The 21,425-nt window shown below is 46.6% G+C and overlaps 1 protein-coding gene across 1 annotated transcript; it reads right to left on the reverse strand.

Moving 5' to 3' along the window:
• Positions 1–225: 225 nt before the first annotated feature.
• On the reverse strand, positions 226–20,726 carry LOC127203000 (immunoglobulin superfamily member 1-like). The gene is made up of 6 exons (XM_051161819.1): positions 20,407–20,726; positions 18,237–18,533; positions 15,612–15,647; positions 15,202–15,492; positions 12,651–12,947; positions 226–323 (listed from the first exon to the last, which is right to left on the reverse strand). The coding sequence occupies exons 1-6, from the start codon at positions 20,642–20,644 to the stop codon at positions 226–228; spliced, it is 1,257 nt and encodes a 418-aa protein (XP_051017776.1). The 5' UTR covers positions 20,645–20,726.
• Positions 20,727–21,425: the final 699 nt, after the last annotated feature.

Genomic DNA, 21,425 nt, shown 5'->3' on the forward strand with positions numbered 1-21,425 from the left:
CTTCTTCGTCAGGTCTACTCTCTGCAAAAGACTATGAGCAGGGTAGCGCAGTAGTCTCTCCAACCTCAGGGGTTAGGCAGAGGTGGTTTTGAGCTGGCTGCTCAGTTCCTTCCTCCCACGTCCACTCTCAGGAAATGTGTTGTTGGTGCTATCTGTTGCAACATACTCCTATAAACCCCTTCAGAGACCGTGACTCCCTTGGTCTTCTTCTGTCTCTGTCAAATATCAGGCCGGACACAGGTAACTTCCGAAAGGCCTAACGCTGAGCTTGCAGGCTTCATATTGAGATGACTTGAGCATGTCAATGCTGAGATTCATGTAAACTGAGAAGCAGATATGGCGGTTGATAGACATTGGCCAATACCCCTTTCCTAACAGAGGTGATCCGTTTCTCGTTACTCAGGAAGAGTCACAGAAACCAGACAGTTTCTCTCTTATTTTCATTTTATTTATTTATTTATTTATTTTCATTTTATTTTGTTTTGTATTTCAGACAGGATCTCAGGGTGCCTCAGCACTTCTGGTATTTCCTGGTGGCGTTACAGATATGTGCCATCACATACGGTTTAAGTAGTGCTGGAAATTGAACCCAGGGCTTTGTGTTTGCTAGACCCCCTAACCATAAAGTTATTTTCATTGCTACTTTCTTTCTTTCTTTTTTTTTTTTTAAGATTTAGTTATTTATTATGTATACAGTGTTCTGCCTGCATGTACACTTGCATGCCAGAAGAAGGCATTAGATCACATTACAGATGGTTGTGAGCCACCAAGTGGTTGCTGGGAATTGAACTCAAGTCCTCTAGAAGAGAGGTTCGTGTGCTTAACCTCTGAGCCATCTCCCTGGCCCTCATTGCTACTTTCATAACTGTAATTTTGCTACTGTTGTTAATCACAATGTAAATATCTGATTATGTAGGACATCTGATACGTGACCCCCCAAAGGGGTTGTGTGACCCATAGATTGAGAACTGAGTGAACTTTGGTGGGATTGTACTTCAGTTTGTCACTGGGACCTTAAGAAGAGGGGCAGAGGAGCTGGGCATGGTAGCACACGCCTTTAATCCCAGCACTCGGGAGGCAGAGGCAGGTGGATCACTGTGAGTTCGAGGTCAGCCTGGTCTACAAGGCGAGTCCAGGACAACCAAGACTACACAGAGAAACCCTGTCTCGAAAAAACAAAAACAAAAACAAAAAACAGAAGAGGCAGCAGGGCGTGGTGGCGCACGCCTTTAATCCCAGCACTCGGGAGGCAGAGGCAGGGGGATCTCTGTGAGTTCGAGGCCAGCCTGGTCTAGAAAGTGAGTCCAGGACAGCCAAAGCTACATGGAGAAACCCTGTCTTGAAAAACCAAAAAAAAAAAAAAAAAAAAGAAAAGAAAAGAAGAGGGGTAGATGTTATTTACATCTTTGCCAGAAAAGGGGTTTTAGCAACAATCTGTATGTGACTGTGTATGGGTATCTGCACATACGTGTTGGTGTGCACAGATGTCAGAAGAGGATAGCAGATCTCCTGGAGCTGGAGTTACAAGCTGTGAGCCTCTCCGTGTATGTGCCGGGAACTGAATGCAGATCCTGTCCAAGAGCCAGAGTGCTCTTAGTGGCTGAGCCATCCCTACAGACTTAACCTTGAACATCTAATCCTTCTGCCTCCATCTTCCAAGTGCTGAGATTGCTACCATGCTCATTTTATGCAGTCCTGGGAATCGAACCCTGGGGCGTAGTGCTTGTTCTAGGTAAGCACTCTACCTACTGACCTACTTCCCACACCCTAACTTCTTTTTAATGAGTGCTATCATTTACAAAGTCAAATGTATAAACCTTAGGGCACATTTTAGGGACATCATAGCTCTCTAGCTAGGTATGTGTGCCAGCTGGCTTTTTGTTTCAGTAATAAATACTCAGGATAAATCAACTTACAAAGAGGAAAGTTGCCAGGCATGGTGGTGTACCCCTTTAATCTCAGCATTTGGGAGGCAGAGACAGGTGGATTGATGTGAATTCGAGGCCAGCCTAGTCTACAAATGGAGTCCAGGACAGCCAAAGCTGTTACACAGAGAAACCCTGTCTTGAAAAAACAAAAAACAAAAAACAAAAAAAAAAAAAAGAAAGTTGCTGGGCACGGTGGCACACGCCTGTAATCCCAGCACTTGGTAGAGGCAGGTGGCTCTCTGTGAGTTCAAAGCCAGCTTGGTCTACTAATGGAGTCCAGGACAGCCAAAGCTACACAGAGAAACCCTGTCTCAAACAAAACAAAACAAAACAAAACAAAACAAACAAACAAACAAAAAAAACCCAATAAATAAATAAATAATAAAGAGCAAAGTTTTGGTTTTTGCTCCTGGTTTCTGAGGTGTCAGTCTAACTGTTGGTACCACTGGGATCTCTGTTGAGATTGCTTATTATGGCAGAATTATATGGTGAAGGAAAGCCAGTTTCCTTTTGGGGGGAGGAAAAGAAAAGAAGGAAGGAAGTATGATATTACTATGTCCTATACACAATATATACTCCCAGAGAGTCCACATCTTCTACTAGGCCCCACCCTTTAAAGGTGACTGATCTCTTAATCTGGGTCAGAGCCATTTCTGATCCATACTATGACATTGTCTGTCTATCTGTGTGGGAAGGATTGTAAACTTTGTCACAGGTGAAAGCAGTCTTGGAGGGCTTTGCCCTTGGACACACCACGGATACTCCCTGAGATTAATCTTGAGACAGACTGGGTGGAGCCAACCTGGGGCCTGGAATTTAGGAAGTGGACCTCGGGACTCCACCTGGACTATTGTGTTTCTAATTGACCTTCAGTGGGAGAGAGAGACCACCCCTTGCATGTGATATACAGGCATGTGGAGAGGACAGAGAAAGCAGCAGGTTCAGACTGGGCTTGAGCGCACGTGGATCGGGAAGAGGATCAGCGAACAGGCCGGACCAGCGCACAGGCCAGAGACACCTAGGGACCCATCCCGTGGAATGAATCCTGGAAGGTTCACTCTTTTTTTCCTTTAACCTCTTTTCCCTCTTGTGTAAGCTAGTTGGGTTGTATAATAAAGTTTAATTGTTAAGAAACAGAGCCAACATGTCTGTCTGTCTATCTATCTATCATCTGTCTATATCTATCACCTATTTCTACCATCTATCAATCATCTACCTATCTATTTATCACCTATATCTATCTATCTATTTTATCTATTCTTTTTTTTTTTTTTTTTTTTGAGACAGGGTTTCTCTGTGTAGCCTTGGCCATCCTGGACTCACTTTGTAGACCAGGCTGGCCTCGAACTCACAACGATCTGCCTGCCTCTGCCTCCCGAGTGCTGGGATTAAAGGCGTGCGCCACCACGCCCGGCTGTATTATCTATTCTATCATCTATTTATCTATCTATCTATCTATCTATCTATCTATCTATCTATCTGAAGAGTCCAGCCTGATCTAAGGACGACCAGCTTGTGTTTAAATTTCTATTACCTCAGGAATGTGCTTACCTCCCCCTCCTAGTTGAAAAAGTCCCCAACTATTGTTAGCTCACTGAGAAAACTGTGCCCCTTCTTCCGCTCACACCATTGCTTAGCCAATCATTTTAAAGGTCAACTAGCCAATCATGTTTGTACTCTGTAAAAGTATAAAAAGCCCTTTGCTCCTGCTATTCGGGAGTCTTCCAACTCTTCTGAGCTTGGTGGACCCCGGCACATCGGCTCAATAAAATTCCCTTGCTTTTGTATCCACTCTGGACTCTGGCTCTCAATCGGGCTTCCAGGAATAGACTCAGGCGATCGGAGTCTGACATATCTATCACCTATCATCTGCCATGCCTATTACCTATCAGATTTCTTTCTCCCAACGTGGTGTACCAGACTATTTTAGCACTCCTCAAAGTTCTTTTATCATGCTTGCCTACACGTATGTCTGTATATCACATGTATGCCTGGGACATGTGGATATCAGAGGAAGTCGTTAGATCTCCCTGGAACCAGAGTTATAGATGCTTTCGAGCCAGCATGTGGGTACTGGAAACTGAACCTGGGTCCTCTGAAAGAGCAACAATCTCTCCAGCTTCTACACATGGTGGTCTGCTAAGTAAGACCGAGAGCCCTCCTGTTTAAGGCAACAGGTTCTATGATAGGATACAAAAGTTGGTTTTTATTTTTATTTTACATGCTTTATTTAGTGTGTGCCTGTTATATATAAAAATTAAAGATTAAGGCGGATGATAGAATACAAGGTACCGGGCAGATATTATGTTATACAGAGTTTATTAAATGAGCATGGGGGGAGAAGGAAAGGGAGAACCCCAGAGAGAGAGGAGAGGGAAGTAGAGAGGTAGAGAGAGAGAGAGAGAGAGAGAGAGAGAGAGAGAGAGAGAGAGGAGAGAGGGAGGGGGGAAGGTAGAGAAGTAGAGAGAGGTAAAGTAGTGAGAAGTAGAGAGAGTGAGAGCACCACGCGGAGGGTGTCTCTTATATGGCCCAGGGCAGGGCCACGCCCCCATGGCCAGTAAGCAGTGACATCACAGATAGGCAGAATAAAGCAGAACCCTAACAGTGCCCATGTACACATGTTGGCTCTGGTTCCTTAACAATTAAACTTCACTATGAATTTATTTTTTATTTTATTAATTTATTCATATTACATCTCAATGGTTATCCCATCCCTTGTATCCTCCCATTCCTCCCTCCCTCCCATTTTCCCCTTGCTCCCCTCCCCTATGACTGTGACTGAGGGGGACTTCCTCCCCCTGTATATGCTCATAGGGTATCAAGTCTCTTCTTGGTAATGTGCTATCCTTCATCTGAATGCCACCAGGCTTCCCCATCAAGGGGACATGGTCAAATATGGGGCACCAGAGTTCCTGTGAAAGTCAGACTCCACTCAACTGTGGAGAATGTCCTGTCCATTGGCTAGATCTGGAAAACAGTTAAAGGAGAATAAGAGTGAAGCCTTCTGGGATTCAGTTCCCTGAGGCAAATCCCTTGGCATAATTCTCCGAAAATCTCGCAGACCCTCTGCCCAACAGAAGAGAAAGCAGTACTGCTCTAGGTCCGAAGTTGCAGCCTCTGCACTCCGCCCCCACTACCCCTGCCATTTGGGTAGAATTCTCCCCAGGTTACCTCCTCCTGTCTATGGTTGTCACTTTGCAATACAATGGCCCAGCTGGAGTCCCTGCCTAGGTTGTTAATCCCGGGCCCCCAAATGGCTCCTGTCAGTTTTATCACAGATGATTTGTTGTTGTTGTTGAGTTTTTGTTTGTTTTGTTTTTGGAGGCAGGGTTTCTCAGTGTAGCCTTGGCTGTCCTGGCCTCGAACTCATAGCAATCCGCCTGCCTCTGCCTCCCCAGTGCTGGTATTAGGGGCATGCGCCACCACGCCCCGGCTCCACACAGATGTTTATCTCAGTGGGGTATCAGTGGGATCAAGCCACCCAAGACTGCTTTCACCTTAGGTCCAGTCTGAGGCAAGGTCATATTCCTTCCACACACACATACGTAATGGGGGCAAAGAGATAGAAAAGTTGTTTTTCAACCCTGGCCACTCGGTACTTTCCGAGATGGCTTCAGGGCTGTTCTATCCTTTCTGAGAAAAACCACACCTTCATACCTGTCCCAAACACCTGACAGCACATATATGTCTGGAGCTGAGCTCTTGCCCCCTCAGGGTAAAATAACTAGTAACCAGTCATTTTAAGAGCCAATCATGGTCCAACAACTCGATTTAACTGCCAAATCGGTTTCTGTAAGGGTATAAAAGACCCAAGCTTTACTTATTCGGGGTCTCCAGCCTCAATAAACCTTGTTAGACTCCATCACAATGCAACAATAAAGCATCCCTTGCTGTTTCCATCGGACTGGCCTCTCTGTCTCATTGGGCTCCAGGAAGTAGGACCTAGCCTCTGGGTCTTACAGGGGCTATGTATAGGTGAAAGAATAACTTGCAAGAGATAAGTCGGGTGTGGTGGCTCACGCCTTTAATCCCAGCACTCAGGAGGCAGAGGCAGGAGGATCACTGTCAGTTCGAGGCCAGCCTGGACTACAAAGCGAGTCCAGGACAGCCAAGGCTACACATAGAGACCCTGTCTCAAAAAACAAAACAAACAAACAAACAAAAGAGATGATTAATTACCGCTTTCCAGGCCTCAAACGCTAATCCCTGGACTTGGTGGTAAGTGCCTTTACCTGATTAGCCATGCCACCAGCCCCAAAAGCTTTAGTCTTTAAAGAAAAGGCATTTTTGGTTGTTTAGCATTAAAAAGACATCATAAAGAAGATAATCTTTATAAGCCAGGTGTGCTGTCACATGGCTTTAATCACAGCACTCGGGAGGCAGAGGCAGAAGGATGTCTGTAAGTTCTAGTCCAGGATAGCCAGGGCTCTGTTAAACAGAGAAATCCTGCCTCAAAAAACAAAAACAAACAAACAAAAAAAGCAAAAGCACAAAAGGTAAATAGAATAATTTTAAAAGGCAGGCTAGGGATATGGTAGAGCAAGTAAAGTGCTCGGTATACCTGAGTTGTTTATTATTATTATTATTATCATCATCATCATCATTATTATTATTACTATTTCATTCTTCTCATATAACATATTCAGGTATTCCCCTCTCTCCACTCCTCCCAGGCCCTCACCCCACCTCTCCTCTCCTGTCAGGAGATCACCCAGGGAGAATTATAAAACGCAAGTAAAGTTTTCTGGAGACACTCCACTGGTTAGCATACCGACGCTGGATTTTCCCTGAGACTGGTGCGGTCCCTCAGGGCTCTTGTCTTTAGATTGCTTTTTGCTATTTTACTTTCCCATGCCTGTCTCATATGTCTGGCATAACGCAGTTGAGTATGAAAAAATCCTCACTTTGCCAACGCTCTGGTGTATTCGCCTCACTCTGTTGTGCAGATCAAATTGAAGATGTACTTCCATGTCATAATGCTGTTTAGAGGAACTGATGATTTCATAATTCCTGGTATGACTTTATAGGACTTTGGATTCGATTCGTGGAATCCCAAGCCCCCTTTTGCGGCACGAGGAAGCTGCAGTGAAACAGTCTGTGAACCTGCAGATGTCAAGCCAGGTGTGGTGGCGCATGCCTTTAATCCCAGCACCCCGGAGGCAGAGGCTGGTGGATCGCTGTGAGTTCGAGGCCAGCCTAGCCTGGTCTACAAAGCAAGTCCAGGACAGCCAAGTCTACACAGAGAGACCCTGTCTCAAAACACCAAAAAAAAGAAAAAAAGGTAAGAGCATTACAAATGTCCTCTTCTGGCTGTGGGCATCTGCACATATGTCACACACACATAAATAAAAATAAATCTGTTTTAAAAAATTTACTTATTATGTATACAGTCTTCTGCCTGTACGTATGCCTGCACACCAGAAGAGGGCATCAGATCTTGCTACAGATGGTCAAGAGCCACCATGTGGTTGCCAGGAACTGAAGTCAGGACCTTCAGAAGAACAGCCAGTGCTCCTAACCTCTGAGCCACCTCTCCAGCACAAAAATAAATCTTTTAAGATATGGTGGAGAGTAATAAAGGAAAGACACATGATACTAGCCTCCACGTGCACACATGCAAGCCCAAATACATACATGTGTGCACACACAAAATGAACAAAGCGTCAACCCAATAATTTATCAAAAGCATTACAATTAATTGTATATTAGGTACATGTAATACATACTGCATAAAAGTACATAATTTGCATACTACATACACAGAGCCAAGGATACCTGAGAAAGTACACAAAATAAATTCTAAGGAAACTATAAAACAAAGCCTTATAGGAGCCGGGCGTGGTGGCACACGCCTTTAATCCCAGCACTCGGGAGGCAGAGGCAGGCGGATCACTGTGAGTTTGAGGCCAGCCTGGTCTACAAAGTGAGTCCAGGACAGCCAAGGCTACACAGAGAAACCCTGTCTCGAAAAAAAACAAAAACAAAAACAAAAAATAAAGCCTTGTAGATCGTACTAACATAATTATGAACACAGAAACAGATCTATAGTATCTAAGCTTTGGTTTATGTTCTAGGTGGCATGCCCTATCTGTAGCAAAAAAAAAAAAAAAAAAAGTTTTCAATGAAGTAGCTGGAAAGCAGTGAAGTATCCAGTGAGCATCTGAATATCCAGTGAGCATCTGTACCACGGAAGGAATGAGGAGATGGAGCTGTCGTCCTATCCCTGGATGGCTCTCAAAGCACGGGCAGTGCGGGCTTCATAGAATACTCAATAGCTACTTGTCCACCTTGATCAAGGATTCACGGTGACCCTGGGGTGCTGTAGGGCCTGTCGGTTAAGAAGATTAGACCTGAATTTAGTTGTGAAAGTGTTAGGGTGACCTTCCTCCAATAGCATGAAGGTATGTCTCTGTATTTTCTTTTCTTTTTCTTCTTTTTCTTTTCTTTCTTTTCTTTTCTTTGGAGACAAGGTTTCTCTGGGTAATAGCCCTGCCTGTCCTAGATTCACAGAGATCAACCCACCTCTGCCTCCCTTGAGTGCTGGGATTAAAGGCATGCACCACCGTGTCCCACCTACCTGTCTCTCTGTGTGTATGTGTGTATATATATATATATATATATATTTTTTTTTTTTTTTTTTTCCCCCAAGACAGGGTTTCTCTGTGTATCCTTGGCTGTCCTGGACTCACTATGTAGACCAGGCTAGCCTCGAACTCACAGAGATCCACCTGCCTCTGCCTCTCGAGTGCTGGGATTAAAGGCGTGTGCTACCATGCCCAGCTGGTATTGTAATTTCTATGGCCAAACACCAGGTTTTCTATTTTGTAAATTTCATCCTTCCTCCTCTACCTAAAGGCAACCAATCTAAGAGATGTATCAGATGTCGTCTTGCTGCTGGTTGTAATAAAGAGCTGACAGCCAATATCTGAGGCAGGAAGTACAAGAGGTGGACTTCTGGGCAGAGAGAGTGACCGCAGAGGAGGGAGGAAAGTAGACGCAGCAAGTTTGGAAGTGGACAAGAGCTGGAGGGAAGCAGGGAAGTCTAGAGCTAGCCATGTGACAGGTTCCAGGATAGAATAATCAGGGTAACTTTAAACAGTAGCTGGAAGACTGCCTCAGCAAAAGACCTAAGCTTTAAACTATATTAGAAGTCTCCATGTCTTATACCTCAGGCGGTCAGTGAAAAGTCCTAGAGTAAGAAATATTAACTCACCGGGCAGTGAGTAGTGGTATACGCCTTTAATCCCAGCACTGGGCAGGCAGAGGCAGGTGGAGCTCTGTGAGTTCGAGGCCAGTCTGGGCTATACAAAGCAAGTCCAGGACAGTCAAGGCTGTTACAAGGAGAAACCCTGTCTGGAAAAACAAAATTTAATTTGCCGGGTGTGGTGGCACACACCTTTAATCCCTGAACTCAGGAGGCAGAGATAGGGATCTCTGTGAGTTCAAGGCCAGCCAGGTATATAGACAGAGTCTAGGATTAAAGGTGTGCATCATGACATCTGGCTGTTTTCTATTTCTCGGTCATAGCTCCATTAATTTGGTGGCCAACAACTCCGCATACCTACCCAACAGTCTGTGAAATGGAGGGAGGGGGGGAGTCTTAGTTATTTCACCTGGGTCGGCTGGGTGACACCCTCTGGCTGTACCAGGCTTCAGCCAGGAAAACTGTCATAAACACCACAAACATGGCAGACATTCCCAGCCGGATGAGATTGGTTTTGCTATAACATACTGATACGGCACTTGAGGAAACTGAAAAACAGAAAGACACTGTTTGTAAGGAGCATCCTTCTTCCCCCAAAGCATCCACCAGACCTGACTTTCTTCCATCCACCTAGACATTGGCCAGTGGACAGCTGTCCATTCTTTGCAGTTTTAACCCCTGAACACACAAACAGAGGGTTTTATGAGTGTTGAAATGAGTGGAGTTTTTTTAAAGTCTTATTTTCTGTGTATTCATCCTGACTACTCTACTTTGTTTTCTGTTGTCATGATTAAAAAAAACATTCTGGCCAAAAGCAGCCTGAGAGAGAAAAGAATTCATCTCATCATGGAAGTTACAATCCATCATCAAGGAAAAGCCATGGAGAAGGGCTGGAGAGATGGCTCAGTGGTTAAGAGCACTGACTGCTCTTTCAGAGGACCTGGGTTCAATTCCCAGCATACACAATCAATTTACAACCATGCATAACTCCAATTACAGGGGCTCCAACACCCTCTTCTCACCTCCTTGGGTACCTAGCATGAATGTGATCCACAGTCATAATATACAAGTAAAACCCTCATACACATAATATAAATCTTTAAAAAGAAAAAAGGAACTCTGCCTTCCAGCTTGCTCTCTGGCTCACTCTGCCTCATGCTCAGCTGTCCTTTGGTACATCTCAGGACCAACCGCCTGAGGAGTGGTATCACCTGAAGTGACCTGGACTTTCCTACATCAATTCAGGATAACCCTCACAGACATGCCCACAAGCCAATCAAATGATGCCTCTTATTTCTGACAGACTAGAGTCTAGGCTGGTACAAGATGACAATCAAGGCTAACTAGGATTCTGCCTGTTTTGATTAGAGCTTCTATTGTTGTAACAAGACACCGTGATCAAAGCAACTCATAAAAGAAAGCATTTAATTTGGGGCTTACGGTAGGGGAGCATGGTAACAGGCAGGCGTGGTGCTGGAGCAGTAGCGAGAGCTCACTTCTTGACGCACAAGCATGTGACAGAGAGAGCTGACTAGGAATGGCGTGGACTTTTGAAACCTCAAAGTCCACCTCCAGTGACACACCTTCGTCATCAAAGCCACACCTCCTGATCCTTCCCAAGCAGTTCCAGCAACCGGAGACCAAGCATCGCACTGTATGAGCCTATGGGGGCCATTCTTATTCAAGCCATCACATGGCCTTAGCTCTTTTCCTTTATTTATCTTTTCTTTTTTTTTTTTTTTTTTTTTTTTTTTGGTTTTTTGAGACAGGGTTTCTCTGTGTAGCCTTGGCTATCCTGGACTCACTTTGTAGATCAGGCTGGCCTCGAACTCACAGCGATCTGCCTGCCTCTGCCTCCTGAGTGCTGGGATTAAAGGTGTGCGCCACCATGCCCGGCTTATTTATCTTTTCTTTACCTCATTTTTATACCCTTCCTTTACTCTCCCCTTCCCTCCTCCCCTGGCCTCCATCTCCTTTGATACTTTAGGAATTAGTTTTATGAGCAAAACATAGCCCAAAGGAAATTCATAGAACGTAGAAATCTGTGGCAGGCCAGTATCTCTCCTCAGACTACAAAAGTCTGTGAACTTTGAGCACAGAAGAACTCCATCTGGCATCTGAGGCCTCTGCAATGCCATGGATCTCAGCTCCACTCAAGAAGGGCTACTAGTCGGGTGTGGTGGCACACCTTTAATCCCAGCACTCGGGAGGCAGGGGCAGGTGGATCGCTGTGAGTTGGAGGCCAGCCTGGTCTACAAAGCGAGTTCAGGACAACCAAGGCTACACAGAGAAACCCTGTCTCGAATAACAAACAAACAAAAAGAAGGGCTACTGTAGTATGGCAATCACACACAAAACAGACGTAAAGACCAATGGAACACAACGGACAACACGGATACAAACTCACACAGCTGCAGACACTCTTTGGCAAAGATGTCAAAAGTTTACACTGAGGAAACAACAGCCCTTTCAACAAGTGCTGGAGAACCTGGACTCCCACACATAGGATGAAACTAGATCCTAGCCCTAACCCTACACAAAGTCAACTCCAAGTGAGTCAACGACCTTAATGTAAGAACTGAAACTGAAGCCGGGCGGTGGTGGTGCATGACTTTAATCCCAGCACTCGGGAAGCAGAGGCAGGTGGATCTCTGTGAGTTCGAGGCCAGCCTGGTCTACAAAGTGAGTACAGGACAGCCAAGGCTACACAGAGAAACCCTGTCTCGAAAAACCAAAAAAAGAAAAAGAAAAAGAAAAAAAAAAAAAAGAAATGAAACTGAGAATATTAGAGGAAAGCATTTAAATATATAGGCATTGTCAAGGATCTGTTTTTAGTTCCCATCACCTATATCAGGCAAATCACAACTACCTGTAACTACAGATCCAGGGGATCCTATCCCCTCCCTCTTCTGCCCTCTGTGTACACTGCACTCATGTGCATATGGCCATACACACACACACACACACACACAATTTTCAAAAAAATATATCTTTTTTTGTTTGTTTGTTTGTTTGTTTGTTTGTTTGTTTTAGTTTTTCGAGACAAGGTTTCTCTGTGTGTAGCCCTGGCTGCCCTGGACTCACTTTGTAGACTAGGCTGGCCTCAAACTCATAGAGATCCACCTGCCTCTGCCTCCCAAAGTGCTGGGATGAAAGGCATACACTACCATGCCCGGCAGCCAACAGATCTTTTTTTTAAAAGAGAGAAAAACAGAGTATAAGTGATGAAGCCATAACATTATGAGACAGACAACATCGTATTAGAAAAATAAAAAATAAAAAACAAACTCCTGCCATCATAAAAATCCTTACTTGCAGTCAGGCGTGGTGGCCCACGCCTTTAACCCCAGCACTCGGGAGGCTGAGGCAGGCAGATCGCTGTGAGTTCGAGGCCAGCCTGGTCTACAAAGCGAGTCCAGGATGGCCAAGGCTACACAGAGAAACCCTGTCTCGAAAAAACCCAAAAAACAAACAAACAAACAAACAAACAAAACACACACACAAAAAAAAAACCTTACTTGCCACTGAGATAGCCAGATGGTCGCTTGGATGTGAGGCCCTGAAAGGGGCTTCCGTCTCAAGGTACACACAGCTGTACTTTCCCGCATCACTGACTGTCACATTCTGAAGGATGAATCCCACCGTGTCGTTGTCGGACGTCAGAAGCTGTATGGGGGACGGAGCTCCCTCCTTTAGCAGAGCGAACACTTTGTACTCTGTCAGGTTGTGTGGCTTCTCACACTGTAGGCTCACCCTCTCTTCGGTGGTTATCCGGCCCGAGTGGAGGACTCGGAGGGAAGGCTTAGGCAAGTACCCTGCAAGAGAAACAATCCCCGGGGGCGGGGTGGGGAGGGGAGGGGTGGGGGAGAACAGTGACGCATAGAGTCCCTTGTTCATTCTTCTTGCTTTGTTTGGTTGTTTGGTTTTTCAAGAAAGGTTTCTCTGTGTAGCCTTGGCCTGTCCTGGACTCTCTTTGTAGGCCAGGCTGGCCTGGAACCATAGAGACCCACCTGCCTCTGCCTCCCGAGTGCTGGGATTAAAGGCGTGCGCCACCACCGTCCGGCCACTTCTTGCTTTGTAAGCATCCTGATGATGCGTAATCCTCCCCACAGTCTATCCTGAGTCTCAACAGGTATATATTTATTAATTAAACTTGGTTTCAGAAAATTTTGAATGTGTACATACTGACTTGTTTCCACCCCACACACACACACACCCAACACCCTTCTAACATCCCCACAAATCTCTCTTGTGTTCCTTTCCGTTCACTTTGTTTGGGCGCCCACTAAGACGAAACAGGGCCATCTGTGTGACCTTTGGCTTGAAGCTATCTGTTGGAACCTGGTGGGCTCGGCAGAGGGTACACAGCTAAAGACAGTGGGCCCTCTTTCACAGAGTCTACCCATGGCCAGTAGTTTAGTCGTAAAGAATAGGGCCCTCAGCCGGGCGTGGTGGCGCATGCCTTTAATCCCAGCGCTCGGGAGGCAGAGGCAGAGGCAGGCGGATCGCTGTGAGTTCGAGGCCAGCCTGGTCTACAAAGTGAGTCCAGGATGGCCAAAGCTACACAGAGAAACCCTGTCTTGAAAAACAAACAACCAAAAAAAAAAAAAAAGAATAGGGCCCTCTTTCCCTCCATTGATTTACTATTAATAGGACCATTCTTTTTCTTTTCTTTTCTTTTCTTTTTCTTCCTGAGACAGGGTCTCTCTGTGTTAGCCTGGCCTCTCCTGGACTCACTTTGTAGACCAGGCTGGCCTTGACCTCAGAAATTCGCCTGCCTCTGCCTCCTGAGTGCTGGAATTAAAGGCATGGGCCACCATGCCCAGCCCCATTCTCTCTTTTTTTTTAATTTAAATGTATTTTTAAAAAATTTATTCACTGTATATCCCAATTGTAGCCCCCTCCCTCATCTCCTCCTGGTCTCACCCTCCCTCCCTCTTCCTTCCCTTTTACCCTCCCCTAGTCCTCAGAGATGGGGAGCCCTTTTCCCCTACCAACTGACTCCAGCCTACCAAGTCTCATCAGGATTGCCTGCATCCTCTTCATCTATGTTAAGGTAAGGTACCCCAACAGGGGGAAGTGACCAAAGTGCAGGCAGGAGCCCATGGCAGGGGCAGCCCCTGCTTGCCTTACTAGGGGACCCCTAATGGAGATTGAGCTGCCTTTTAGCTACATCTGAATGGGGAGCCTAGGTCCTCTCCATATTTGGTGCATGTTTGGTGCATCAGTCTCCGCTCGCCCCCTGGGCCCAGATTTGTTGGCTCTGTTGGTCTTCCTGCGGAGCTCCTGTCTCCTCCTGGTCCTTCTATGCCCTAACTCTTCTATAGGACTCCCTCTGCTCTGAATAGGGCCATTCTTGTGTGGGACCAATGCGAAACAGAGCTTTTTTTTTTTTTTTTTTTTGACTCCCACAGACCTGAGGAAAGCTGCGGTATTCACTTTTGTCTTCAGCACTTCATGTCCTCTCCATCTACTCTGAAGATGACACATCTTTTAAAATTAGCTTATTGGGGGGCTGGAGAGAAGGCTCAGAGGTTAAGGGCACCACCTGCTCTTCCCGAGGTCCTGAGTTCAATTCCCAGCAACCACATGGTGGCTCACAACCATCTATAATGAGATCTGGTGCCCTCTTCTGGCCTGCAGTGGTAGATGCAGGCAAAACAATGTATATATAACAAATATTTTTTTTAATTAGCTTATTGCTGTGTAAACTTGGCTGTCCTGGACTCACTTTGTACACCAGGGTATCCTCGAACTCACAGTGATCCACCTGCCTCTGCCTCCCAAGTGCTGGGATTAAAGGTGTGCGACACCACACCCGGCTTACTTACTGGGGGGTGGGGGGGGTGTGTGTGAAGGTCTGAGGACAACTTGTAGGTGAGGACAACTCTGTGGATCCCATGTGGGTTAAACTTGGGCTGTTGGACGTGGCAGCTGAAGCTTCTATCTGTTGAACCATCTCACCAGCCCCAGATGATGCCCCTTTTATCCCTACCTACCCTCCCTTGCTTCTATGCTAGCCCATTTCTGAAAATTATTGTATGTCATTCTGAGGTGGCCTTTTCTCACCTGTGACCAGTAGGAAGAGGGCATCACTGGAAGATGAGATTAAACTGGGGGAGTCCTTCCTGTAGTACGCACAGGTATAATATCCAGCATCCCCCTGCTGTAGGTTAGTCAGACGAAACTCAGCCGTCCTCTCTGTCAAATGGTGCGGAAGCCTGGAATCCAAAGTGACACCTCCCTTTCTGAGAACAAGTTTTATGTCCGGAATGGGACTCACACATCGCAGTGTCACGTTGCTATTTTCGGATGCCACTGAGCCGGGCCAAGCACTGAGGCTAGGTTTGGGAAGCAAATCTGGAGGGAAGCAAATATCAGTACGGATCTGACACATCTACCTGCTCCCAGGAAGCCCAGGGAGGAAACAGAGACCACGGAGGATGAAAGCACAGAGTAGGTATGGCTGAGTCACTTACCGTTACTTCTCTTTTCTGTTTGGCCAACGTTCCGGTCTGCAAAACAGTCATGAATGAGGTACAAGTGCCTGCTGAGAACTACCTTACTACCGTTCTTGGTTCTGAGGAGGACCCTAAAGGTTCCCACTGATCTCAGAACACTGCCCCACCCCCGCGGTTCACACACTCAGGGTCTGCATGGTCCCAGGGCTAGACCCTGGCTCTTGGCCAACTTAGCACCACCTTTGTTTCCCGAGACTCTTCCTGCCCCCTCTTTGCTTTCACTCTGAACACTTCAGTGCTTCTTGGTTCCCCCCAGGTCCCCCAAATCCTTCCGTTTCTCACATTCATTATATCTCCAATTTTTACTTATTCTCACCACTTCTATTAGAGCAGGGTCTGGGTTCCAACCTCCCCTGCAGGGATAGACAGAAGCTATGCAGGACTCTGGGGAATTCCCATGGACTGGGTGTGAGCCTGGCTTCTTCCTGATGGTAGAAATGCCTTCCATATGTCTGGGGGTTTCCTGAGAGTCTCTTGGGATGGGGGGGGGGGGCCTCATAGCAATGGCTGGCTGGTGCTTTAGGTGACATGCATTAGGATAGTTATTTCCAAGGTATGGATGAGTGATTTTGGTGAGTGACACCGGACTAGGAAGAATTGAGTATCAAAGAATCACTTCTAGCCAAAAAGGAGAAAGAGGGAGCATTAGAAAGCATAACAGGGGCTGGAGAGATGGCTCAGCGGTTAAGAGCACGGCCTGCTCTTCCAAAGGACCCGGGTTCAATTCCCAGCACTCACATGGCAGCTCACAACTGTCTGTAACTCCAAAATCTGACACCCTCACACCAATGCACATAAGTTAAAATTAAATAAAAAATATTAAAAAAAAAAAAAAAGGAAGCATAACAGGTGGGCTGGAAAACTGGCTCAGGAGTTAAGAACACTGGCTGCTCTTCCAGAGGATCCAGGTACCTCCATGATGGCCAAGAACCACCTGTAATTCCAGTTCCAGGGGATACAGCGTCCCTTCTAGCCTCTACATGTACCAGGCATGTGGTTGGTGTATAGACATACATGCAGGCAAAGCAGCCATACACATTAAATAAAAGGAAAACAGAAAGTATTAAAGAAAGTATATGAAACTTTGACCAGAGAAGCTTCTTCTTGAACTCAGTGGAGAGAAGCAGAACTGATCAGAGTGCTGGGAGTAAAAGACCACATGCCCAAGCCGGGCGTGGTGGCACACGTCTTTAATCCCAGCAATTGGGAGGCAGAGACAGGCAGATTGCTGTGAGTTCGAGGCCAGCCTGGATCTTCTGCAATAAGTACTTTTTTTTGTTGTTTTGTTTTTTGAGACAGGGTCTCTCTGTGTAGCCTTGGGTGTGCTAGACTTGCTTTGTAGACTTTGTAGACCAGGCTGGCCAGATTAGGCCTGCAAGATAGCTGAAGTAAAGGCAATAGCCACCAAGCCTTATGCTAATCAATGGTTCACTGTGATTCCCATATACTAGAAGGGAGACAATTGACTTAAGTTGTCCCTTGTACTCCACATGCACACACCCACACACATATGTACATGTTATGGACCACAGTAAATAAATAAATATAAAAAGAAAAGAGAAAGTTGTAAGGATTGAGTTGGGCATAGTGATCCAAGGCTCCCACCTCAGCACTCAGGAGGCAGATGCAGGGAGGCTGTGATTTCAGGGCCAGTCTAGACAGACTGCGTAAAACAGCCCAGGTAAGCCGCCTAAGCTATACAATAACAAGATGCTAGTGCATCCATTTCTATAAAACTAATATGAATGGGCATAAAGAGACAGACATGCCCAGATACAAGAATAATGGGTGGCTTCAGTATACCACTGTCATCAACAACAGATGCACCATCCAGACAAACTATCAAAAGGGAAACCTCAGAATTGAACTGCACCACAGATCAAACACATTTCTTCACAGTAACTTTGTCCAAAACAGAGCACATTTGGGCCACTTTTGCAAGGCAGCTTCATCCAAAATGAAAAGTTCCCTCAGGATGGAGGGGGAGGTTCAACGGCCCTTCCCCAGCATATAAAAAGGAATCCATGCCTGCTCAGGAGGAGACTCTGTCCAGCCCAACCACAGAGAGCAGAGAATTCTTGAACTGTCTCTGTCCATCTGCCTGCAAGCTGTGCAGAAAAGCGCCAGTGTTGCAGCTTTCATGAGCCACAGCTATGCTAGAATGGGCTTTTTGTTAACGCAGCTGCTTTTGACTCATCCTTACTCCGTGGAAGAAGCCCCTCACCCATACTTCTGCCAGGAACCCCAAAAATAACCAACTCGGACATTTTGTGCAAATGTTTCTTTGGTTGGGAGCTTCTTTTTGCAGTGAGTAGGGCTGTGTGTGTGTGTGTGTGTGTGTGTGTGTGTGTGTGTGTGTGTACGCGCATGAGTGCAGGTACCACCAGAGGCCAGAGGCAGTGTTAGATCACATGAGGAGCTGGAGTTACAGGTAAGTGTACGTTGCTTGGTGTGAATACCAAGAACCGAACTCCGGTCCTCTGCAAGGACAGCTAAGTGTACTTAACTCCAGCCCCCTAAACAATTTCACCTATCTCTACAGTGACTATGAAAACGATTTTAAGGAGATTATTTACAACCTACCCGACACCAAGATCTCAAGGTGATCGCTGGGGTATGAGGCCCAGAAGGGGGCTCCTAGCTGGTGGTAGACACAGCTGTAGTTGCCCGAGTTCCTGGCTGTCAGACCATCAAGTGAGAAGTCTACTGTCCTCCTTTCTGAACTCTGAACCCGAACAGGCGATGAAGTTCCTTCCTTCAGTAGCATGAACATTTTGTATTCAGTCACATTATCCGGCTTCTGACAGTGCAGGGTCACCTTCCCTCCCACCTCCACATTGCTCTGCCGCTGGGCTTGGAGGGAAGGTTTAGGTAAGCGTCCTGAGAGAAAAGAACCCTGTGGTCACGGAGAGGAAGGCCTGGGTTACACTCCCACCCTTGGACTCCTGATGCCTGCTCTCCCTCACTATGTATCTGGTCTCACTGTGTATCTCAAGCTGTCCTGGGGACTCTGCAGACCAAGCTGGGTTCAAAGGTGTGTATGCCACCACATCTGGCTGAATATGGAGATTTTTTTCCCCCTTCCCTCAAGTCTCAGATAAAACTGAGGCATGGAAGTTGAGGAGATGGCTCAGCATTTAGAGTACTTGCTCCCTGAGAAAACTCCCCAGCAAAACAAACAGCGAACAAAAGAAAAAGCCAGCCAAACAAAGACACCAAAGCAAAACCAAACCTAAGGGCCTAACCTGGGCTGAAGGTTCCAGGAAGCCAGATATTTGGGGGTTTAATGGAACAAAAACAGCTGACCCAGGCAGGCAGGATGGTGCACGCTTTTAATCCCAACACTCTGGAGGCAGAGGCAGGCGGATCGCTGTGAGTTCCAGGCCAGCCTGGTCTACAAAGCGAGTGCAGGCCAGCCAAGGCTGCACAGAGAGACCCTGTTTCAAAAAACCAAAACCGAAGCCAAAACAAAACAAAAAACAGCTGATCCCCACCCCTTGCCAGACCTTGGGCGGTTGTACAAAGATGCAACGGACTGTGCGCTCTCAAAGCCCGCCTGTCTAAGGAAGCAGCTGACCCCGCATGCGCACGCACGTGGAACCTGGAGGTTGACGGTCAGAATCCTCCTCAGTTGCTCTTCTACCTTATTCACCAAGGCAGGATCTGGAAACCAAATCACCTGGACTCCCTCTCTCTTCGGTCGGAAGCTGGAGTTACAGGTGGATCGCTCGCTCATGCAGCAATCACGTGACTGTCCTAAGGAACCTATCTTCCTCCTTCCCTATGCCTGGTTACCAAAACCTCAGCTTAAAAAAAGCATAGAATTGGGGCTGGAGAGATGGCTTAGAGGTTAAGAGCACGGACTGCTCTTCCAGAGGTACTGAGTTCAATTCCCAGCAACCACATGGTGGCTCACAACCATCTATAATGTGATCTGATGCCCTCCTCTTCTGGCCTGCAGGTTTACATGCAGGCAAAGCGCTGTAAATAAATCTTTAAAAAAAAAAAAAAGAAGCATAGAATTGTGGTGGCGCATGCCTTTAATCCCAGCATAAGGGAGGCAGAAGCAGGCAGAAACAAAACAAAACAAACAACCCCCCCCCCCAAAGAACCTATGTTCTCTTGAACTCTGGTCATTGGGTGACTGGGTTTCCTGCCCTGATCATGGCATGGTCAGAACTAGAGGCCACACACACCAGGTATTAAATAAAGTATACACTAGCCATTGGAGGCCGTGTCAATTCTCATCTCCCATTTCTTCCTCCAAACTTAATTCTTTCTTACCCTTATACTATCCAAGTCAGAGAACCAGAGTTTGGGTCCCCATAAGCCCCTTAATTTCTACATGGGTGCCTGCCTGTAACTCCAGCTTCAGAAGGCCAAGGGAGGGGATTCCCCTCAGAACAAGCTGGCTAACAAAAGTAACTATATCCGAGAGCTACGGTTTGATTTTTGAGAGATCCTGCTTTGGTGAATGAGATGGAAGAACAGTTGATGACTTTGAGGCTCCGTATGCCATGCACACTTACGTGCACGCACACCCACACACATGCCAACACGCATGTGCACACATGTACAACATGCACTTACAAAAAGCGGAAGCAATAACTAAAACGCTCTCACTTCTGTCACTGTTGACTCCCTGCACTCCGCAACTTCTCTGAAGATGATCACCCTTTTGTCCCTCCCTCCCTTCTTTCCTTCCTTTGATAGATTGACACCTGTTGCGTTAAAGAAGCCCCTCCCTCCTCACCTGTGACCAATAATAGACCCGCCTCGCTGGACAGTACATCACGACTCTCATTTTCATGGCATTCACAAGTGTAGCATCCAGCGTCGCTCTGCTGTATCTCTATGAGGTGGAAGTCCGTTCCACCTTGCCATCCCATAATGAAATGTAATTTAGATATCCAGCCGTGTGGCACACTGTGTAGTCTCCTGGGGTCCAAATCAGCACCTTCTTTTTTAATAGTGCATTTTGCGTCTAGCATGAATGTTATACATTGTAGGGTCACATTGCTCCTGGTGGGGACCACGGAGCTGGGCAGGAAGCTGAGGTGGGGCTTGGAAATGGACTCTGGAAGAAAGCAAAGCTACTCAGGGTATAGTGATAGGCATGTGACATTGTCACCCGCTCCCTGCAAACCACTTAAAGAAAAGGACGAAGCCATTTAAATTCTTGGGATGAAGGACTTAGGCTTGATTGAAGAGATGCTTACCTTCATTCCCACTTATGTCTGTTTGCCCAAAGCAGAGCCCTGCAAGAGAATTGATTCATGAGACAGGGCACCTGGGGTGGGAGGAGCTCCCGCCTCGCCCTCTCTGAGCCCAAGATTCTATTGCTGAGCTCCGACTCTGGCTTCGCCTCTCCAGGAGTTTCTGTGCTCCCCACACTGGACTCTGCCATGTTTCTCAGTCACTAACCTCCCTTCTCCTCCATGGGAATACGTGCGGCATCAGTATCTACCTGCGTGATGCCTTGACAAAATGATACATGCCTGTCGCTGTATAACGCTGTAAGCTCACACTCTCTTATCTGCAAGTCAGTTCTCCTCCTGCGCGTCATGCATGCTGTGCCCATGGTGGCCAGAAGAGGGCGGCAGGATGACTCATGGTGGCTGTGTTCTTTTCTAGACTCTCAAGGGCAAGATCTATTGCATTACTTAGAAGACCCTAAAGAGTGTACCAGAAGACTCCTTGCATCTGTTGACTTACAGCAAGGCCAGAGAGGTGGCTCACTGAGTAAAGGCACTTACTAGCAGTCAAGTCCGA

Source organism: Acomys russatus, chromosome 19 (assembly GCF_903995435.1).
Source record: "Acomys russatus chromosome 19, mAcoRus1.1, whole genome shotgun sequence".
NCBI classification, from domain to species: domain Eukaryota; kingdom Metazoa; phylum Chordata; class Mammalia; order Rodentia; family Muridae; genus Acomys; species Acomys russatus.